The 18,678-nt window shown below is 47.4% G+C and overlaps 1 protein-coding gene across 1 annotated transcript in view; it reads right to left on the reverse strand.

The window, feature by feature from the left end:
- Positions 1-16,622: 16,622 nt before the first annotated feature.
- The window catches only part of LOC133349575 (complement C3-like), a 161,958-nt gene continuing 159,902 nt past the window's right edge, over positions 16,623-18,678 (reverse strand). The window contains exon 42 of the mRNA XM_061563145.1: positions 16,623-17,923. Within this exon, the coding sequence (XP_061419129.1) occupies positions 17,782-17,923 (142 nt within the window). The 3' untranslated portion in view covers positions 16,623-17,781. The remainder of the gene's footprint in view (positions 17,924-18,678) is intronic.

Consider the following 18,678-nt stretch of genomic DNA (forward strand, 5'->3'; position numbering starts at 1 on the left):
CTGTAATGCGCTTCAGCGTTTTCATGAGATATTCACACGCACTGATGATATGCATATATATTGCCAACCAAACTAAACACAAAAAGTAGTTCTAAATAAATTAGTTTTCAATCTAGATTTTAAAGTACATACAGTAGCTCTGGACTTCCAGTGACGTGATGGCTGAGTGAACAACTCGAAGCCGACCGCTCCTTCCCCATCTCAACGATCGGGCTCCTTTTAAACCAGGTATTCCACTTCTTACCCATCAAAAGTTTTGATTTTTTTATCCCCAAACCTTGAAGATATGGAGGAAGGTTCAGATAAATGAACCTCCCCACCCAAAACCAACGGAAACGATCTACAAGACACTAAACCCTAGCACCTGGGAAGCAAGAGCCGAGCCTGACCATCACCCCCTCTCCCATTCCCACAGATACGACCATGACATGCCCCCCCCTCCGACCCCCTCCTCTCCCCCCCTGTGGACTGGCCCTGACCTAGATCTGAGCGTTATTTCCCCTCCCCTTTACCCGGACCCGGTAATGACATCTGCCACGCTCATTCCCCAACCCCCTCAACCAGACGTCGACCACCTTGTGTTTAACACGTGGCGGCAGACATGAGCAGCGATGATGGATGAGATCCCCCCTTCCTTCTCAGTAAGGGGGGTGGGGCGTCAGTACCACCCTGCACCGTGGGATGCCAGGACGAGGATTGGGCTGCCGTGGCAGCCCAACCACGACTTGGGGGTCAGGGAGAGGGTCCCGGGGGACCGGAGCGCGGGGCTCAGGGCCTGGAGTTCTGGGCCCCCTCCTTGTGACCTCCCCCTCTTTCCCCTTCCATCCCCCCTCCTGACCACCCCATCAGTGACTTTCACTCCCCGCCTCACTGACCTCCACTCGCCATTGTCATAAATTCATTCTCTCCCCCACTCTCCCACCCTCTCACCTCCACCGCGTGGCGGTTCCCGATCCAGGGATCAGGAGCTCCTATCGGGGCCCCTGTCCCTGGACGAACCCTTCCCTGAGCAGTGAGGCCCGACAATAGCCCCCCTTCCCACGTGTCGCCCCCCTACTTTTACACCTTTCCGTGAGAGTGCCCCTAAGTACCGTGTGTTGTATAATTAGGAATTTTTTAAAGGCCAAAGGTGTTCCGTTATTGAAATATGTCATTACTATTCGTAAAACAGTGGTATAGCCATTTGAATTGGCCGCTGTAAGTTACCCATTAGCTGATTGCTGTTCCAGGACAATCCTGATTGGTCAGGCAGAACAGCCACTAATGATCAATGGTCTGTCTATTCAACTGGTGGACATTGGATTGGCTGGGCAACTCAAGTTGGAATATGCGGGAGTTGTTAAGAGATGAAAGACAGTTCAATAATGGTAGATTGTTAGAGTATATAAAGGATAAGAGAGGAAAGCTCGTGGTCCGTTGAAAATCTCCCTACGCGTGGACTGCTGATAGTATGTGTTGTGAATGTATCCCGTACCCACTATGTCTCGTTCTTCTGGTCTGGCCACCAAGTGCAGGGGGTGGCCACCAAGAACATCCCGCCCCCGCAATAAGTTGTCGCATAATGTGTTGGTTCACATTTATGCTGCCAATTAGTGAATATATCCTCAAAAATGTAATGTAACACATTCGCGTTGTTTTTAAATATTGTGCAAATAATTAGGCACAATTTTAAACGAGGAATGCACTCAGTGAAACACTCCTTATTTTAATTATACTAATTTAAACTATAATACGCATTTCATCCTAGGATCCCAATGCACAATGCATGAAAAGCAGGAAACAAAAACAACAAAACCAGGACAACTGACCAAACTAAAGAGGGAAGGCCAGTTTAAATTTATGGGTTTTCAAAGCAGGCATAAATATATCTATAGTGACTAACTCGGAGACGATAACACTTGGAGGCATTTCCTTATTAAAAAGCACCATCAGGGTTAACACTCAATAATTGAACTAGTCTATCTATTGTAAACGACACTACTCAGGACAGTTGGTAGACTGCCTGATTGGCGGTGCCCCGAAATGGTGAAGACGACGAGAAGAACGGTGACGAAGGACTTCAGCAACACGACGGGGATCCCACTCCAACAACAGCCCCGAGGTCCCCCACGCTCCCGGCCACACCCCCTTTCTGGAACCTAATAACGGGTTCCTGGTGGGCCACTTCTGTGACCTTTCCCCTCGAACGCCCTCTCGTGTATATCCTAGGCTGCTGACGTCAGGGCTGCCATACGCCGCAGATCCCCTTTCCTGCCAGCAGCCAGTACTAAGCCACTACATATCTACCGATTCTGATTTCCTGATTTCAACTGACAAAGCGTTCTATAGTTTGGATGCCACGTTAACAAACGTCCGATCACCAAAAGAGTGCAACCTAGACCTTGGAATGTTGAGCAGTTGGACATCAGAAGATCTTAAGGACCGTGACTTAATATATAAAGCATATTAGGTTAATAGCGTTATCTTAAAATCCACTCAGAATTTGATTGGTAGCCAATTAAGAGTTAAGGGGGCTGGTGTACTGTGCTCACAGAATGGTGTATGTGTGAGCACTCGAGTAGCTGCATTCTGAACAAGCTGGAGTCAGCCCAATACTTTTCTCGAAATCCCAGCCAATAAAGGCGCTGCATTAGTCGAGTCGGGATAACAAATGCATGAACCAGGCTTTCCAAGTCAGCAGGTGACAGGAAGCGATGCATTCTGGCAATATCTTTGGTGGAAAAAGGGAATTTTAACCACCTTTGATATATGTGCCTCAAATTGTAATGACTGGTCAAACTGAACACCAAGGTTTCTGACCTCCCATGTGAGACTGACATTGTGACCATCAATTCACAAACGAGACGAACTAATTTTAGAAAAATGCGGATGGGAACCGATGAATATGGCTTCGGTCTTATAGGCATTTAGTAGCAAAAAGTATTGGCACAACCACTAATTTACTATTGTTAGTGATATAGATAGTGCAGATGAAGCTGTTGCATGATGTCATATGACACAAATAATTCCAAAGGGAAAATACAATATTGAGGGTGTGGTCCACCCGAAAAGGGAAAGAGTGTTGGGGAAAAGCAGGTTCCGGGAAGTGGGGAGGATATAATCATGTGCACGGGGTATTTGAAAATGATAAAGGTGTGCAGCAAGCTGGGCTATTGTGTTCGAAACAGGTGGAAGACCACATTCCATTAAGGTGTCCATCACAATTGAGCGGGCCAACTCAGCCCAGCTCTTATACAGGTAGGAACAATGTTCCACACTGCCCACCAGGGATTTTTTGTCTGTCTATCTGTCGTGCATAAATACATATATAATACAAACAGCTCTTTGATTGGTGGAGACCTACTGCCGGGTATGGAGAGGGGAGGGGCCTAAGGGAAGGGGGTCAGGGGAGGGGCCTAAAGATATGGGGGGGGGGGTCAGGGGAGGGGCCTGAGGGAGGGGGGTCAGCGGAGGGGCCTGAGAGAGGGTGGTAAGGGGAGGTGCCTAAGCAAGGGGGAGGGGCCGATAGTTAAGGGGGTTGAGGATGTTGGGGAGGGTGGGGGAAAGGTAAACACGCCCACTCATCCCACTGCCCCCCCTCCAAACGCCGCGCTGAGTGTGTGTGTGAGTCTGACAGTGTGAGAGTGAGTGTATGTGTGTGTGAGTCTGAGAGTGTGAGAGTGAGTGTGTGTGAGTCTGAGAGTGTGAGATGTGAGTGTGTGTGAGTCTGAGAGTGAGTGTGTGTGTCTGAGAGTGTGAGAGTGAGTGTGTGTGAGTCTGAGAGTGAGTGTGTGTGTGTGAGTCTGACAGTGTGAGAGTGTGTATGTGTGTGTGAGAGTGAGTGTGTGTGTGACTCTGAGAGTGTGAGAGTGAGTGTGTGTGTGTGAGTCTGAGAGTGTGCGAGTGAGTGTGTGTGTCTGAGAGTGTGAGTGCGAGTCTGAGAGTGTGTGTGTGTGAGATTGTGAGAGTGAGTGTATGTGTGTGTGAGTCTGAGAGTCTGAGAGTGTGAGAGTGAGTGTGTGTGTCTGAGAGTGTGAGTGCGAGTCTGAGAGTATGTGTGTGTGAGTCTGAGAGTGTTAGATTGAGTGCATGTGTGTGTGTGAGAGTGAGTGTGTGTGTGTGAGTCTGAGAGTGTGAGAGTGAGTGTATGTGTGTGTGAGTCTGAGAGTGTGAGAGTGAGTGTGTGTGTCTGAGTGTGAGAGTGAGTGTGTGTGAGTCTGAGAGTGTGAGATGTGAGTGTGTGTGAGTCTGAGAGTGAGTGTGTGTGTCTGAGAGTGTGAGAGTGAGTGTGTGTGAGTCTGAGAGTGAGTGTGTGTGTGTGAGTCTGAGAGTGTGAGAGAGTGTGTGTGTGTGAGTCTGAGAATGTGAGAGTGAGTGTGTGTGTCTGAGAGTGTTAGTGCGAGTCTGAGAGTGTGTGTGAGAGTCTGAGAGTGTGAAGGTGAGTGTGTGTGTGAGTCTGAGAGTGTGAGAGTGAGTGTGTGTGTGAGTCTCAGAGTGTAAGAGTGAGTGTATGTGTGTCTGAGAGTGTGAGAGTGAGTGTGTGTGTGAGTCTGAGAGTGTGAGAGAGAGTGTGAGTCTGAGAGTGTGAGAGTGAATGTGTGTGCGTGAGTCTGACAGTGTGAGATGTGAGTGTATGTGTCTGAGAGTGTGAGATGTGAGTGTGTGTGAGTCTGAGAGTGTGAGAGTGTGTGTCGGAGAGTGTGAGAGTGAGTGTGTGTGTGAGTCTGAGAGTGTGAGCTGTGAGAGTGAGTGTGTGTGTGTCTGAGAGTGTGAGAGTGAGTGTGTGTGTGCGTCTCAGAGTGTGAGAGTGAGTGTATGTGTGTGTGAGTCTTAGTTACCTAGAGTGTTATACAGGTAGGAACAACAGGTTCCACACTGCCCACCAAGGATTATGTGTCTGTCTGTCTGTCGTGCATATCCGGAATTCCGCCCACCCATGCACCTCCCCACCGAACACCAAGCTACGCCGCGATTGGTTGACGGTGTCGGGGAGGGTGGGGGGGAAGGGTCAACATGCCCACTCATCCAACTGCCCCCCCCCCCCCCCCGAACGCCGCGCTGTCGAACCAAGTTCCTACCTGCCCACTCCGAAGGAACGTGTTTATAAAATCCCGGCGTTCCGTGTGTCCATTTGTCTGTTTGTCCATCAACCAAATTATGAGGCATTCAGATGGCCTGAATAGAAAAAAATATTCACTCCCCAACCCCTCCTCCCCCCCAAAATGTATTTTTATTTGGTAGGAATATATATGCCTACACTCCCTACATACAATAGTCAGGAGTGTCTGTACACATGGGGGAGGGGGGAGGAAGAGCGAGAGCAATCGCGACTATTCACCTGAGGCGATTCAATATGGTTGGTCTGTCTTTAATTTGTAGACATGCCACCTTTCCAGTTTTCACGCACATTATCCAGGGGCGGCCGTGCTGATTTGGGATAGTTTTTCCCGGCTTCACCGTCCTGCACCCCGCAGGCCTCCACTCCTCTTGACCCAAAGGCAGGTGGTGATACACTCACCCAGCCGACACAGCCACCTCATGCATCTCCATAGCAGTCAGTGTTGGGTGCAAACGCACGGGCCCAGTGTTAGTTTCAAGTTCATTGGCGGTGCCGTGTTTATTGGGGACCGATTTTTTTAAGAAAATGCCCCTCCAGATTTTGATTGACTAGGGTTGTGTTGAGTTACCGTTGAGGCCTCGGTTGAGATTTTTGGAGTCCCCTACTGGGTTGTGTATGGCTAACGCTGTGGTTCAGGCCCTGGTACGTGAAACTGTTAGGGTTCCCCCGGGTGCACAGATGCTCGTATCCTTGAGGCTGTGGAAGCGGCTCGGCCAGGAAATCACTGGGGGTGGGGTTCTTTTAACCCCTTCGAACAGAGCGGTTCGTGGTCTCACTTTGATAGGGGCCCAGACGATAGTGAGGGGAGATCAGGAGCCCTTCCTGCATGTATTAAATGCTTGGCTGTGTACCGCGGTCATATAGGCGGGTATGGTGTTGATCCACGCGACGGCGGCATGTTGTGGAGAAACGGATGATGTAACCACTCGGTTCGTGGCCGCTGTTGAACAGGAAGCAGTGTGGTATGACTCATTGTGTGTGGGTAATCCCGATTTGTCGTGGGAACAGAGGGGTGAGTTGCTGGCATTGCTTCGGGAATTTTCAGATGTATTTAGTAAATGGTAAATTCGATGTAGGCCGCACGTCCCTGATGCATCACCATATTAATATGGGTAGCGCCGCTCCCATTCGTCAGTACTCAATTCGGTTTAGTCTGAAGGAGGAGGACTACGTTCGTCAGGTGGTCGACGAGATGTTGGCTGCCGATATAAACTCCCCATCCACCAGTCCGTCGTGCTCCCATTAAAAGGGACAGGAGTTTGCGTTTTTGTGTGGATTTTCAAAAATTTAATCAATTCTCCGTGGCAGACACATATCTGCCCCCACGAATGGATGATTCGTTTTATGCCCTGTCGGGGACGCGGTTTTTCTCCACCCTGGGTCTATTGTCAGGGTTTTGGCAGTTTCCGCTGGATGAAAGTTCTAAACCTAAGACCGAATTCCGGACACCGCAAGGGCTATTTCAATTTAACGTGCTTCCAATGGGGCTTCTCTCAGCTCCAGCCACGTTCCAGCACTTATGGAGTTGGTATTGTCAGGGCTCCAATGGGAGTTATGTCTGATCTATTTGGATGACGTGATTGTCTTCGGTCGCATGTTCCGGGAACATCTGCAGCGGTTGCGTGTGGTATTTGTTTAAAATGTAGGCGGCTAATTTTAAAATCAAGCTGCAGATGTGTTACCTCTTGCTCCTCCAGGAAGGGGTCGGCGGTGCCGGCCCCTTTGAAGGTCGTGCTTGACTGGCTGCGCGAGGCGCGACAGGCCGCTGCCGAGAATTCCGCCAGCCGGCAGGTGGCTCATGAGCGGCTGCCCAAACACCAGGCAGCTGGCCTCCCGTGGGTAGCGGGCCAAAAAGCATGGCTGCATTGTCCCCAGGTCCCCGTTGGCACATCGGCCAAATTGCATCGCCCTTGGCAGGGCCCCATGGAGGTTGTGGAGGTCCGCCGGCCACAATGCGTCCGGATTCGGTTCGGTCTCCGGCAGTGGATAGTGCACCCGTCCCGGCTTAAACGTTATGTTCCATCTACCCTGGGGGATCCACCCCCAATTCCGGAGCGACCGGCCGGGTCTCGTTGACGGAGGTGACGTCCGGCCTGTGTGTGTGCGCCCCCAGGCCCCTCCCGAGTGAGGCCGACAGAGACCCCCCGGTCACCGGAGGCCACGGCGGTGGGCCTGTTGCCCGCTGACGGGCCACCTGCAAAGGTGGCGGACGCCGCACGGGGGAGCGGGCCGGCGGCGCATACCCGCTCGAGGGGGATGCGGCTCCGGTGACGGACCTGGTGGCCGTTCAGCGGGCCCAGCCCCTGGCGCCCGTTCGGCGCTATCCAGCGGATGAGGCCTTCGGGCTCTATTTGTTTTGTTTTGTTATGGTTGTTGTTCTGCTTGAGGGGCCGTGCTACCCTAAAGTTGAGTTGTCTAGCAGCCAGTTTTACCTTCAGGCACACGCACTCTTGATTGTTCGGTCTTCGGTCTGGTGTGGGGCCCCGCTTGCGGGGTGATTGCAACCGGGTCGGCTGTTTTTTTTCACGGGGGGGGGGGGGGGTGTGATGTAGAGGAGTAGAGGAGAGTAGTGGCGTCGTGTGCGCTGTCCAGTGCGATGACGTCACGGGACGTGGGGTCACGCGCGCTGGACAGTGCACATGACGACACAGCTCCTGGAGGTTAAAAGGGGGACCCCGTGACGTAAGCGGGGTCGTAGCTGGAGTCAAGGGTCGAGAGAAGGTAAAACGGGGAGCCAGGGTCAAGAGGGTAGGGACAGGGGAAATAGCACAGCGCCAGGGCTGGACGTGGCTGTGCTCCTCGGTCGGCCATATTGGATGATCCCACGGCTGGCGCAGAGGAGACAGCACAGGGCAGCCGGCTGTGTTGGGACCCAGTGGGAACTAGCCAGGGACTCCTAACCCCTGGGAATCCCTTTAATAAACGGCGAAAGCCCTTAACATCATCTCCGTCTCTGAGTGAGTCGTCGCAAGCTACTCAACATGTGTATAATCGTGTGTGTATGTTGAGTTACGTGTGTATAATCGCGTGTGTATGTTGTGTTACGTGTGTATAATCGTGTGTATGTTGTGTTGCGTGCGTATAATCGTGTGTGTATGTTGAGCTGCGTGTGTATAATCGCGTGTGTATGTTGAGTTGCGTGTGTATAATGGTGTATGTATGTTGTGTTGCGTGTGTATAATCGTGTGTGTATGTTGAGTTACGTGTGTATAATCGTGTGTATATGTTGAGTTGCGTGTGCATAATCGTGTGTGTATGTTGAGTTGCGTGTGTATAATCGTGTGTATGTTGAGTTGCGTGTGTATAATCGTGTGTGTATGTTGAGTTGCGTGTGTATAATCGTGTGTGTATGTTGAGTTGCGTGTGTGTATGTTGAGTTGCGTGTGTATAATCGTGTGTGTATGTTGAGTTACGTGTGTATAATCGCGTGTGTATGTTGTGTTGCGTGTGCTTCCCGATCGTCTGGAGGATTTTGGGTAACCCGCCTGAGTCAGCTGACACGCGTTCGGGCCGCTGTGTGACGAATCATTTCGACGGTTCGTTCCTTCTGTAATAAAGGACTCTTTCACTGTGTCTGTCTCCGTTGTCCTTTATTTGGGTTCTTACAACTTTGCCCCACACGGCCCTCGCTCAGAGCCTTCTCCACCTCCCGCTTGGCAGCTTGGCAGCTGCCGTCGCTCACGTAGCCTTTTCTTCCCGCTCCCGATGCAGCTCCGCTGCTGGCTTTCCTCTCAGCCTCTCCGCCTTTATGCAGTCTCTCAGCTGCTCTCTCTGCAGCCCCACCGCTGCTCTCCGTCTCCCCCGTGCCCGGACACCGCTGGCCAACGGTGCCGAGTCCCGTCCTGTGGCGATCACACCACTCTCCATTCTCTGCCCTGCGTGGCCTCCTCCCGTCTTTATTCTTACACTCTCCTCCCGTCTCTTCCGGTTCCCGCCCTTAAGAGCTTTCCCTTCTCCCCCACGTGACCTAACTCCTCCCCCCGTTACGTCATATCCGTGAGGCCGTTTACGCCCGCATTACACTTCCATGATCAGGGTGGGGACGGGGGGCGCGTCTCGATTCAGCAAATTCCATTTCAGGAAACGATCCGGGCCGCTGACAATGAATTCGCAAATCCCTCACACGATTAGATTCGGAATCGCGTTTAGATTCGGAATCGTAATTAGATTCGGAATCGCGTTTGGATTCGGAATCGCGTTTGGATTCGGAATCGCGTCTGGATTCGGAATCGCGTTTGGATTCGGAATCGCGTCTAGATTCGGAATCGCGTATGAGAGAGCGGTGAGGGGTGAGGGTGAGTAGTGAGGATGGTGAGGGTGAGCGGTGAGGGTGAGTGGTGAGTGAGTGGTGAGGGAGAGGGGTGAGTGGTGAGGGTGAGTGGTAAGGGAGAGGGGTGAGTGGTGAGGGTGAGTGGTGAGGGAGAGGGGTGAGTGGTGAGGGTGAGTGGTGAGGGAGAGGGGTGAGTGGTGAGAGTGAGTAGATTCGGAATCGCGTTTAGATTCGGAATCGTGTATGAGATAGAGCGGTGAGTGGTGAGGGTGAGTAGTGAGGATGGTGGTGAGCGTGAGTGGTGAGGGTGAGTGGTGAGGGTGATTAGTGAGTAGTGAGGGTGAGTGGTGAGGGTGAGTGTTGAGGGTGAGTGGTGAGTAGTGAGGGGTGAGGGTGAGTGAGGGTAAGTGTGAGTGGTGGTGGTAAGTGTGAGGGTGAGTAGTGAGCGTGATGGTGAGTGGTGAGTGTTGTGGGTGAGTGTTGAGGGTGAGTGTGAGTGGTGAGCGTGAGTGGTGATGGTGAGTGGTGAGGGTGATTGGTGTAGGTGAGTGGTGAGGGATAGTGGTGAGGGAGAGTGGTGAGGGAGAGTGGTGAGGGAGAGTGGCGAGGGAGAGTGGTGAGGGTGTATATATTTTTGCCTATGATGACAGCAATACATGCTGACGTTTTGTATGTTAAATGTAAAAGCTAAATGTGTGAATGTGTGTGTCTGTTGGAAATGTTAAGCAAACTTGGCGACACGCAGTATATTAAACGGGAATAGGGCGACTCTAAAGGAATCTACAACCTTCGATTCCTTTGCGCGATTCAAAGAATCGATTCTTGGCGTGCTTTAATTAATGAGTTTTCTTTTCATTTGTATATGTTATGTTTTAAAGTTTTTAAATATATTTTTGCCCCGGGCAACGCCGGATATTTCCCGTTCGTAGCAGTCTATATCAACTCTATAACCAACTCATATTTCACACAGCGTTGGTGTACGTTTGCACACAGTGTTGGTGTACGGTGCTTTTTCTGCAATATTTTGCTGTCTTTTCTTGGTTTTTCTGGTTATACTTAGTCACATAGTCACTGTAAGATGTTTTCTTGTTCATGTTTTTGTTTTTTGTTTGTTGCGGTTGCACCCGATTCAAGAGCCGAATGGCTCACAGGGCTATACCAAATAAACTGTTAGTAGCTCAGCTTATTGGAGAGTATATTTAGTATATTGATAATATTGATGTAGTTTACATTTAGTTTTTTACTTGGTGGTATCGCTGCTGCAGCTCCTATTAAAATTCCTTCCCTTTATTACTGCTAACCCCACTTTCTCCCTTTGTTGCTGCTAATCCTACATAATGCACGGGTATAATATTACTTTGAGACCCCCCCCCACCTCCTACGCATTCCACAAGTAGTGAATAATCCCATATCTGCATTTCCCATAAATATGCTAAATTCCTCTGTTGATATGTAAATTCCTTTGTCAAGGCACCCCTTCCCCCTCTAACCCAGCTTAAATATACGCTGCCAAGCCTGGTGGTGCCCATTCAGACGCTGTCTTTCTGACAGACCTGTTCTTCACCTGAGGACGGCTGCTTGCGTTGTGGCCGAAACGTCGTGAGAATTGTATTTTATTATGTTTTATTTTTATCATTTTATTATTTCCCTTCTACGTGACTTTACCGAAAGAACCAAGAAGAGTCTAAACATATCGACACATTGGGAGGGGAAGCCAAATGTTTCTATTACCTTAAATTAAAAAAGCCCATTCCATTGTCAAACGCTTTTTCCCCATCCAGTGTAAGGGCATATGCTGTGAAGTTTTCTTCTGTGGCTATTCCCACCGTATTGATCAGTGTTCTGACATTCTCTGCTGAGTCCATACATTTGAAGAACCCTGTATGGGCCTCACCTATAATCTTCAGGACTTTATCAAGTTTCATCGCCAAGATTTTGGATATCATTTTATGGTCTGTATTTAGGAGGGATATGGGCTACCCAGGGCATCTTCAGGGGCACCTGGTTTATGGAGAACCGATATCCTTGGTTTGTTCACAGGACAGGGGAGGCGGGCTGTGCTCAGGGCTGCATATTTTAGTTGGGTAGTAAGGAGGGCTCTACGTTTTTTTTTATAGAATTCTGTTGGTATCCTTCCAGCGATGTGGCCAAGACATCATGGCATTTTCGAGGGGCAACTGGCTTGCTCATGTCTGTGATAAAGTGTATACTCAATTTAGGGAGGGAGATTTTGTCATGAAAGCATCAATGTCCTCTTCCGGGGGGATTCAGAATTGTGGAGGGATTGGTAGTATTCTCTAAACCGTGTATTTATATATCTGGACCTGGTTATTTGGGGGATCTTTTCAACTTCAAATGGATGCAATATATAAGCGGTGTCGTCGTCATTTGGCCATTCTTCCTAGCCGCCTGGCGGTAGTAGGGGAGGGGTCCTGGAAGGGAAGTCTGCCTCTTTTAAACAGCAGGCTAGTCTGGTCATTAAGTAGTTTTCCCAGTTCGATTTTCACGGCATCTATTAAATTTAGTGATGCAGGCGATTGTGCCGACTTCAATTTCTTGTGTAGGTTATTTAGGCTCTCTTCCAGCTGGTGTTGTTTCTCCTAAAATGTTTTGAGCCTGTGGGTCCCCTTCTCTATCAGCGAGCCCCTGATATATGCTTTAAGGGAGTCCCATATTGTTTGAGGGGAGGGAGTGAGGTCCGATGTGGAGTTGATCTCAATACATTATTTTATCTCTTTATTTCTTGGATCATGTGGTTGTCCTCCAATAGCCTCCTATCCAGGGACTAGAAGTTGTTCGCTTTTTCGTAGAGGTCCAAAATGAGTTGTATCTCTATTGGGGTGTGAGAAATGAGCTGCATGTCTAGAATCTTGGCTTTTGTAAGGTGTTGTAGGAGAGGTTTGGACATAAGGAAGTAGTAAATTCTGGATAGCGTTTTATGAGCTTTGGAAAAATGGGTGTAGTCCTTTTCCATTGGGTTAAAGGTTCCCCAGGGGTCGATCAGGTGTTGAACCAAGTTTCAGACCCTGCTGTTATGAGCTCTCCTGTTTATTTCTCAGTCAGCGCTGCTATTGTGAAAAAGTGTTTTGAGTTGATGGTGGTGGGTTGTACACACTTAATAGTGTGATTTCCCTACCCTCGAGTTTACCTGCTAAGAAAATATATTTACCTTGAATATCTCTTATCAGGGCTTCCGGGTAAATTTTAATATTTTTTTTATTATGGTCGATACCCCTCTGCTACCTGAAGTGTATGCGGAGGGGAAAATCTGTCAGATGGGGGGCGATGTGGTGGTGCCCCGGAAATTATGCGAATTTGTAATTATGCGCATACATTATGCTAATTATGGAGGTAGTCGTATTGATTTATGAGAATGTATGCGGTTATGCTAATGTGGGCAGTTATGATAATTAGGCTTAGCTTCGCTGCCCAGAGTCGTATCAATCAGGATAAGGCAATTATTCTTGCTTAAACATTAATTGATTATCTCTTAGGGTGTTTATGTTAGGTCTCCAAATTCATATCTCAACGCAGGATACAGTTCTTATAAATAAGATTGTTATGCATGAACTTAGGAAAGAAACACTCAAACACTTCTGTGTTAAGCAATTTTAATTCTAAACAAAAACATGACACTAATATGCGAACTCTCATGCTTGGAATTATCCACGGTACCATCATGGAAATTTCCTTCCGCGAGCAGTATAGATAACCATCAAGAATTACGTTGTTTCACTTTGGCAACGTTGTTTCACTTTGGCAACCGCACATATCATTCATTCCACCGTATAACGCGAGCTTAGACGGCGATGGAGAGTCTTTAAAACAGGCATGCGACGATATTCATACGAAAGGCAATAAAAGCAAATTATCTACCCCAAAGGCAAAGTATATGTCAATTAATTCATTGGAAAGATTATACAATTAACGAAAATGAATGACAAAAATACTTCTAACAATCGTATTCATGTAACTCAACGGGCAGAAAATGCTTTTCACGATCAGTTGATATGTAATGCACCACCTTGGAATGGCAACCCTTCTCGAAACACAAAGATAACTTTTTGGAACAATCTTATTCGTCCTGATATGCGTGTTGTGTGCGTGTGTCTTCTTTGATCAATTCTTAGCATAAAGCAGACGCCGAGGTTGGGCATTCCTTGTACCAAAATGTAGTTTGTTCCCTGTGGAGCAGTGAGTGTGTGTGTGAGGGTGGGCGTGTCATACAAATGACTTCGGAGGAGTTCCCTCTCGCTCGGGCGTGTCGTCTGCAGCTGTTTGTCCACTGCTGGATGACGAGTCAGCACGACGCTCGCCGTCGTGGTGTGTGATAATTCCGTCGTCAGATAGTGCGCACGCTCATCAGCTGCGCAGGTTCCTCACTCGTCTTGGTTCCCAGCTGGTGCTGGTCGATGTGTGTGTGTGTGTATTAAAAACACGGCGCTCTCGCTGGCACTGACACTCTTGCTCACGGGTGGCTGGCTCAGGCTCTCTCCACTGCTCCGTTCTCTCTCCTTGCTTTCGCCTTTGGTGTGCAGCTGCTTCACACGGGAACCTGCTGGTGCCTCTCCCGCCCTCACTTCAGGGCTGCGCTGGCTCAGGCTCTCTCCACTGCTCCGTGCTCTCTGGCGATGAATGATGCTCTCGTTCGTTGCGTGATCGACGTTGGGCGCTTTCCGCTATTTCACGAGAGTGATAGCAGGAATCCTCGCCAGCTTCACTCGCACTTAACCACACACCGTCACTTCTCTCGGCGAGACATGACACCCATGATTGGGGTCGGCGCCTGCTCCCTCGCGACGGCACCGCAAGCCTGAGCAAGGCTAAAGCAAGACTGAATTGCGTGATGTGCGCTTGTGCTTTAAACAAAGAACGTGAAACTCCCTCCCCTCTCGGCGCGTCTCTTGCGAGAGAAAAACAAACAAAAAAAACCAGATGCCCTCTATCCGCGTCCTCTCTCCGCGGCCGCCCTGACTCCCCACTCCCTCTGAGTGCTTGTTATCTCGAGGCCAGATCCCTTCATACGTATTTATGGCTGGCATGTGTTTGTGCCGAATTGTTGGAAGTCAAAGGTGGCCAGGGAGGCTTTGGTTCTATGGGATACATATTATGTGGTCCTGTGTGTTAGATGTATTCCTTGTATCTCTTATGAGTTACCCCCGGTCTTAATATATTGTGGTTATTATCGGTTTTATGTTTAATCAATATTCGTAATGCTCCTTGTTACGTCATTATTTTGAGGGTTTTGCCAAGCTTTGTTATGAGTCTGTCTCCAGGAATTAGTGTTTTATTTTGAGTCATATTTCAATGCTGGAGGAATAGTTTTAGTTTGGACTTAAGTTTTTCGTGATGGCAGGGGCTCGTGTATATGGTTTATTTGGTGAAGTTACATAGAAAGATACAATACAAAATAATATATATGAATTGCATAAGGGTGAAATAAAATAAGTAATAATAAAGCCACTAATATAGACTGCAGTCTATAACGTCGATTTGTTCTTTTTGCTGAGTTTCAAACTTTTACCGTTAAGGAAGATGCGAGTTGTAAAGTTGTTTGTCTCTGCTCTGAGCGTGTGTGTTTTTCTCTGGCCCTGCATATTTATCCTGAATCGTCCAGAACGTTTTGGGAAGGTCGGGGTCATAGGCCCTTTGTCAATCTGGAGAGTTCCAGATAGTCTCTCACCCCTCTTTGCCCCGAAGTTTGTTGTTTCATGGAATGTTTACGACCTCCAGATGCTTGGTGTGGCTTGTGAGGGGTAGAGTTGAGAGTTTTGGGGGTATCTGTTTTATATATATATTTTCCGATTATTGTTATAAAAAAATTATTGGCCGAATTATTTTTAATATGAATTTGGAAAAAGGCTTACATATACAACAGGGGCATGAGGGAGGGGTGAGGATGACCCTGTTTGGAGTGCATGATGGGTAGGGGGATAAGGCGGAAGGGAGGTTTTGGGGGGTCACGCGGTAAATTGCCATTATGCGACGCCACCTTATGAGCACCGGATCACTGGCATTGAGGACCCTAGTTTTGCACGTATTTCCATGTCCGGAAGTCCCAGTTACCACGTGCCGGCTCAAATGTGTTCTCTCTCCCCTTTCAGTTCCTGCAGGATCTCTTGCACCATCTTCCATTCTGTTGCTTCACCCGATGTTAGAAAGTCCAGGCATCTATTCCCAATTTGGGTTCACAGTTGTAGCCGGGTATAGGAGTTGAGATTGCACCCTGTTTCTCCAAACTAGATGTGTAAATGTAGGAGGTTGCTTTTCTTTTTGTCCACCGGCGTAAGGTCTGGGGAAATAAAGGTGCGGTTGCCCATCATGAGGGTACCTTTGCTGCTCGGATTGCCTTCAGGGTTTCCGTGGCACTTTGGAGTCCCTTCTGCCTCTTCTCACCACACGGTACGCCTGGACTATCTCCTCAAGTTTCACTGGGAGCATGCCAAGGGAGTCAGTGCATTGTTGGGTGTTGGGCAGGTGTCATGGTATGTTCTATAGGGAGGCCGTTCCTTCCGGGAGGCCGTATGCCTTCAGTTGGCTTTCCCGTCCTTTACGTCCAATCTGTTATATGCTTATTTGAGCTCCAACATCGTGGCTCCGTGGGTCTTCGTCACTTAATTCTGCTTCTCATGCGAGGGTTGGATGGAGTTGATGGCTGCTTGTAGCTTCTCCACCCTCCCACACACTTTATTCAGCTTCTCGTTGAACACTTTAAATATAGCAGTGTTCTCCACCTTTTCCGGTAAGGCTTTCAGGAGATGCCAGGTTCCTTCCCCAGGGGCATCCGATCTTGACTTGATTGGGGAGATTAGCGGGGAGGAAACCTTGGCTTTTTTACCGGGGAATCAGTCTTCCATCGTGTTTGTGAGTATGGGGAAGGGTTTTCCCTGGCCTAGGCCACCAGATCAGGCCCAGTTCTTGCATCCCACCCAGGTGCTTGGCAGCAGGGTCTTGTAGATTGTTTACAATAGCTTTGGGTGGAGAGGTTCATTTACCAAAGCCTTCCTTCATATCTTCAAGGTTAGGAGAGAAGAATTAAAACTTTTTATCGATAAGTGGAATACCTGGTTTAAAAGGGGTCCGTTGGTTGGGATGGGGTAGTTTAAAAATGTATTTCTTTATAACCACTGTGTTTAATTTGTTGTACTTCTCCTGCACTTCTGATTAGCATGGTTGGCTGCGTATGTGCGAAAACAGCTCACCATCAGTGTGTGAATATCTCATTATGAAAACATTGAAGCGCATTACAGCATATGGCAATATTTTATTTATTCAAAACAGTAAAAGCAGAATTATAACAGAATGTTCACGATTGTATGACTATACTAGTCTAGGTGAAACCTTACAAGTGATTGCATATAGGTGCAGAGGATAGAATCAATTGCAAGCACTAATTATTGTTTGGTAATTGAACATTACCTGTTTACACAAACAAGGCAGGATGTGCTTAAAGTTGGCAAGGGTTTTGATTATTGCAGAAGACTAAAATATTAAATCGAATTTGAAATATTTTCTGGACACTATTGGCAAAGACTAATCTAGGTTCAAAAGGGATGCGTGTAGATTCTGTGTATTGGTATATCTTTAAATGACTCAATCAAATAACAAGTTACTTGGTTATGCTGCTACTTGGGCATCGGTGTACGTGAAGATAACTAAAACATTTGTCAATCACACTATGGCCTTCAAAGGGAAAATATATATAATAGGTAACATTTTTGGCAAAATTATGTTGTGGGAATAATTGTTTTTATATTACTGGCGTTAATAATAATTGGCACAATAAATGCATGTACACATGCTTATTTTATTTTTTGACTGTCAGGTAGTGGAGTGCCTTAACGACACAAATTTGGAAAGATTATTACAAGGCCTAACACAAGATCAATTATGAATCATATCATGGGACCTCCTTTGCCAGCACCAAAATATGATAATAGGTTTTTCCCCTTTTTTCTGGTCACAAAACAGGTGTTGAGATGATAATTGGTTTTTTACCCTTCTATCTGGCAACAAAACTGATACCTTTTTTACAAGGAGTCATGTTTGCATAGACCACAATACCTGCAGTCATAATGCAAATAAAAAACATACTCTGATAATATATGCACTGTCTTTGAAACTGATTGGTCCACACCAGAGACACCTTTATTTTTGAGCCTCGTCTCAAACGGTGTTAGACGTCTTGGCGTCCTCTGGTCTACATGATTCCTTGTAAAAGGTTTCAGTTTGGTGTTTTAACATCTCAACACCTGTTTTGTTTCCAGAAAAAAGGAGAAAACCCTATTATCATATGAATCATAATATTGGATGCGAAAACCCATGTGCTAAGTTAAATTGTATTTTGTACTTTGTAAAGGCATCTAAATGCACATGGTAGAATGCGTTGTTCTAGTCAATGGCTAACCACCCTTTAAGAAGAACAGCCTTGGATCTGCATGCTAAACTCATATTCGCGTTTGATGGCGCAAAATGCCTGCACATTTGGTTGGTTACACTTCTCATCCATGGGCCATTGCTCCACCCATGAACTGGAGTCCAACACGTACTGAAACCTACACATGCAAAAACACAATGTTTTAGTGGAAGACTCCACATTCAGGTACACGTGTGTAAATGGTGATGTTCACGTGTGTACTACCTGCTATGACATGGTTCGGGAAAAATCCATGGTCATTGAATTTCAGTAATATTCTGTTCACTTAATAGGCTGACTTGAATATTGTAAAAACTGTGTGCAATCTTGAAATCCTTCTGGACTCAAAACTATCTTTCTCTCATCATATTTCTCATTTCCAAAACTGCTTTCAATCACCTATGAAAGATTTCCCAGATCTGCAACTCCCTAACTCAAGATGCTGGTGAAATGTTAATTCATACTTTATAACTTAAAAAAATGTTCAATATTCTCCTATTTGGCCTTTATAACTCTATCATTCAACTCATATAAAATGCTGCTTTTTGTCTTTTAAAAAATGTCATGTTCTTGTTCCGGCTTATATTTCACCTCTCATTTCTTCATATACCCCATCTAGACTCCTTCGCTCATCTAGTCGAGTTGCTAGTCACAACAAAGATCAGGTGCAGGAGTATAGGTCGGCGTGCTTTCTCGTTTGCAGTTACATCTTTGTGGAATGCTAATCGGAGGTGCGGGGGAAGGACAATAATCTAAACACAAAAAGCAGATTACATGACTCCAGTTCTACAATGTTTCTACTTGCTTATAGTCATTGCATTAATTTTGAGATGGCAGTGACTGTTTAATATTATGCATAATCTTTTCCATGCCTATGGCACAGTGTGTGAGTTA

The sequence above is a fragment of the Lethenteron reissneri genome, chromosome 30 (genome assembly GCF_015708825.2).
Source record: "Lethenteron reissneri isolate LAM-NWPU_2019-01 chromosome 30, ASM1570882v1, whole genome shotgun sequence".
Lineage (NCBI taxonomy): Eukaryota > Metazoa > Chordata > Hyperoartia > Petromyzontiformes > Petromyzontidae > Lethenteron > Lethenteron reissneri.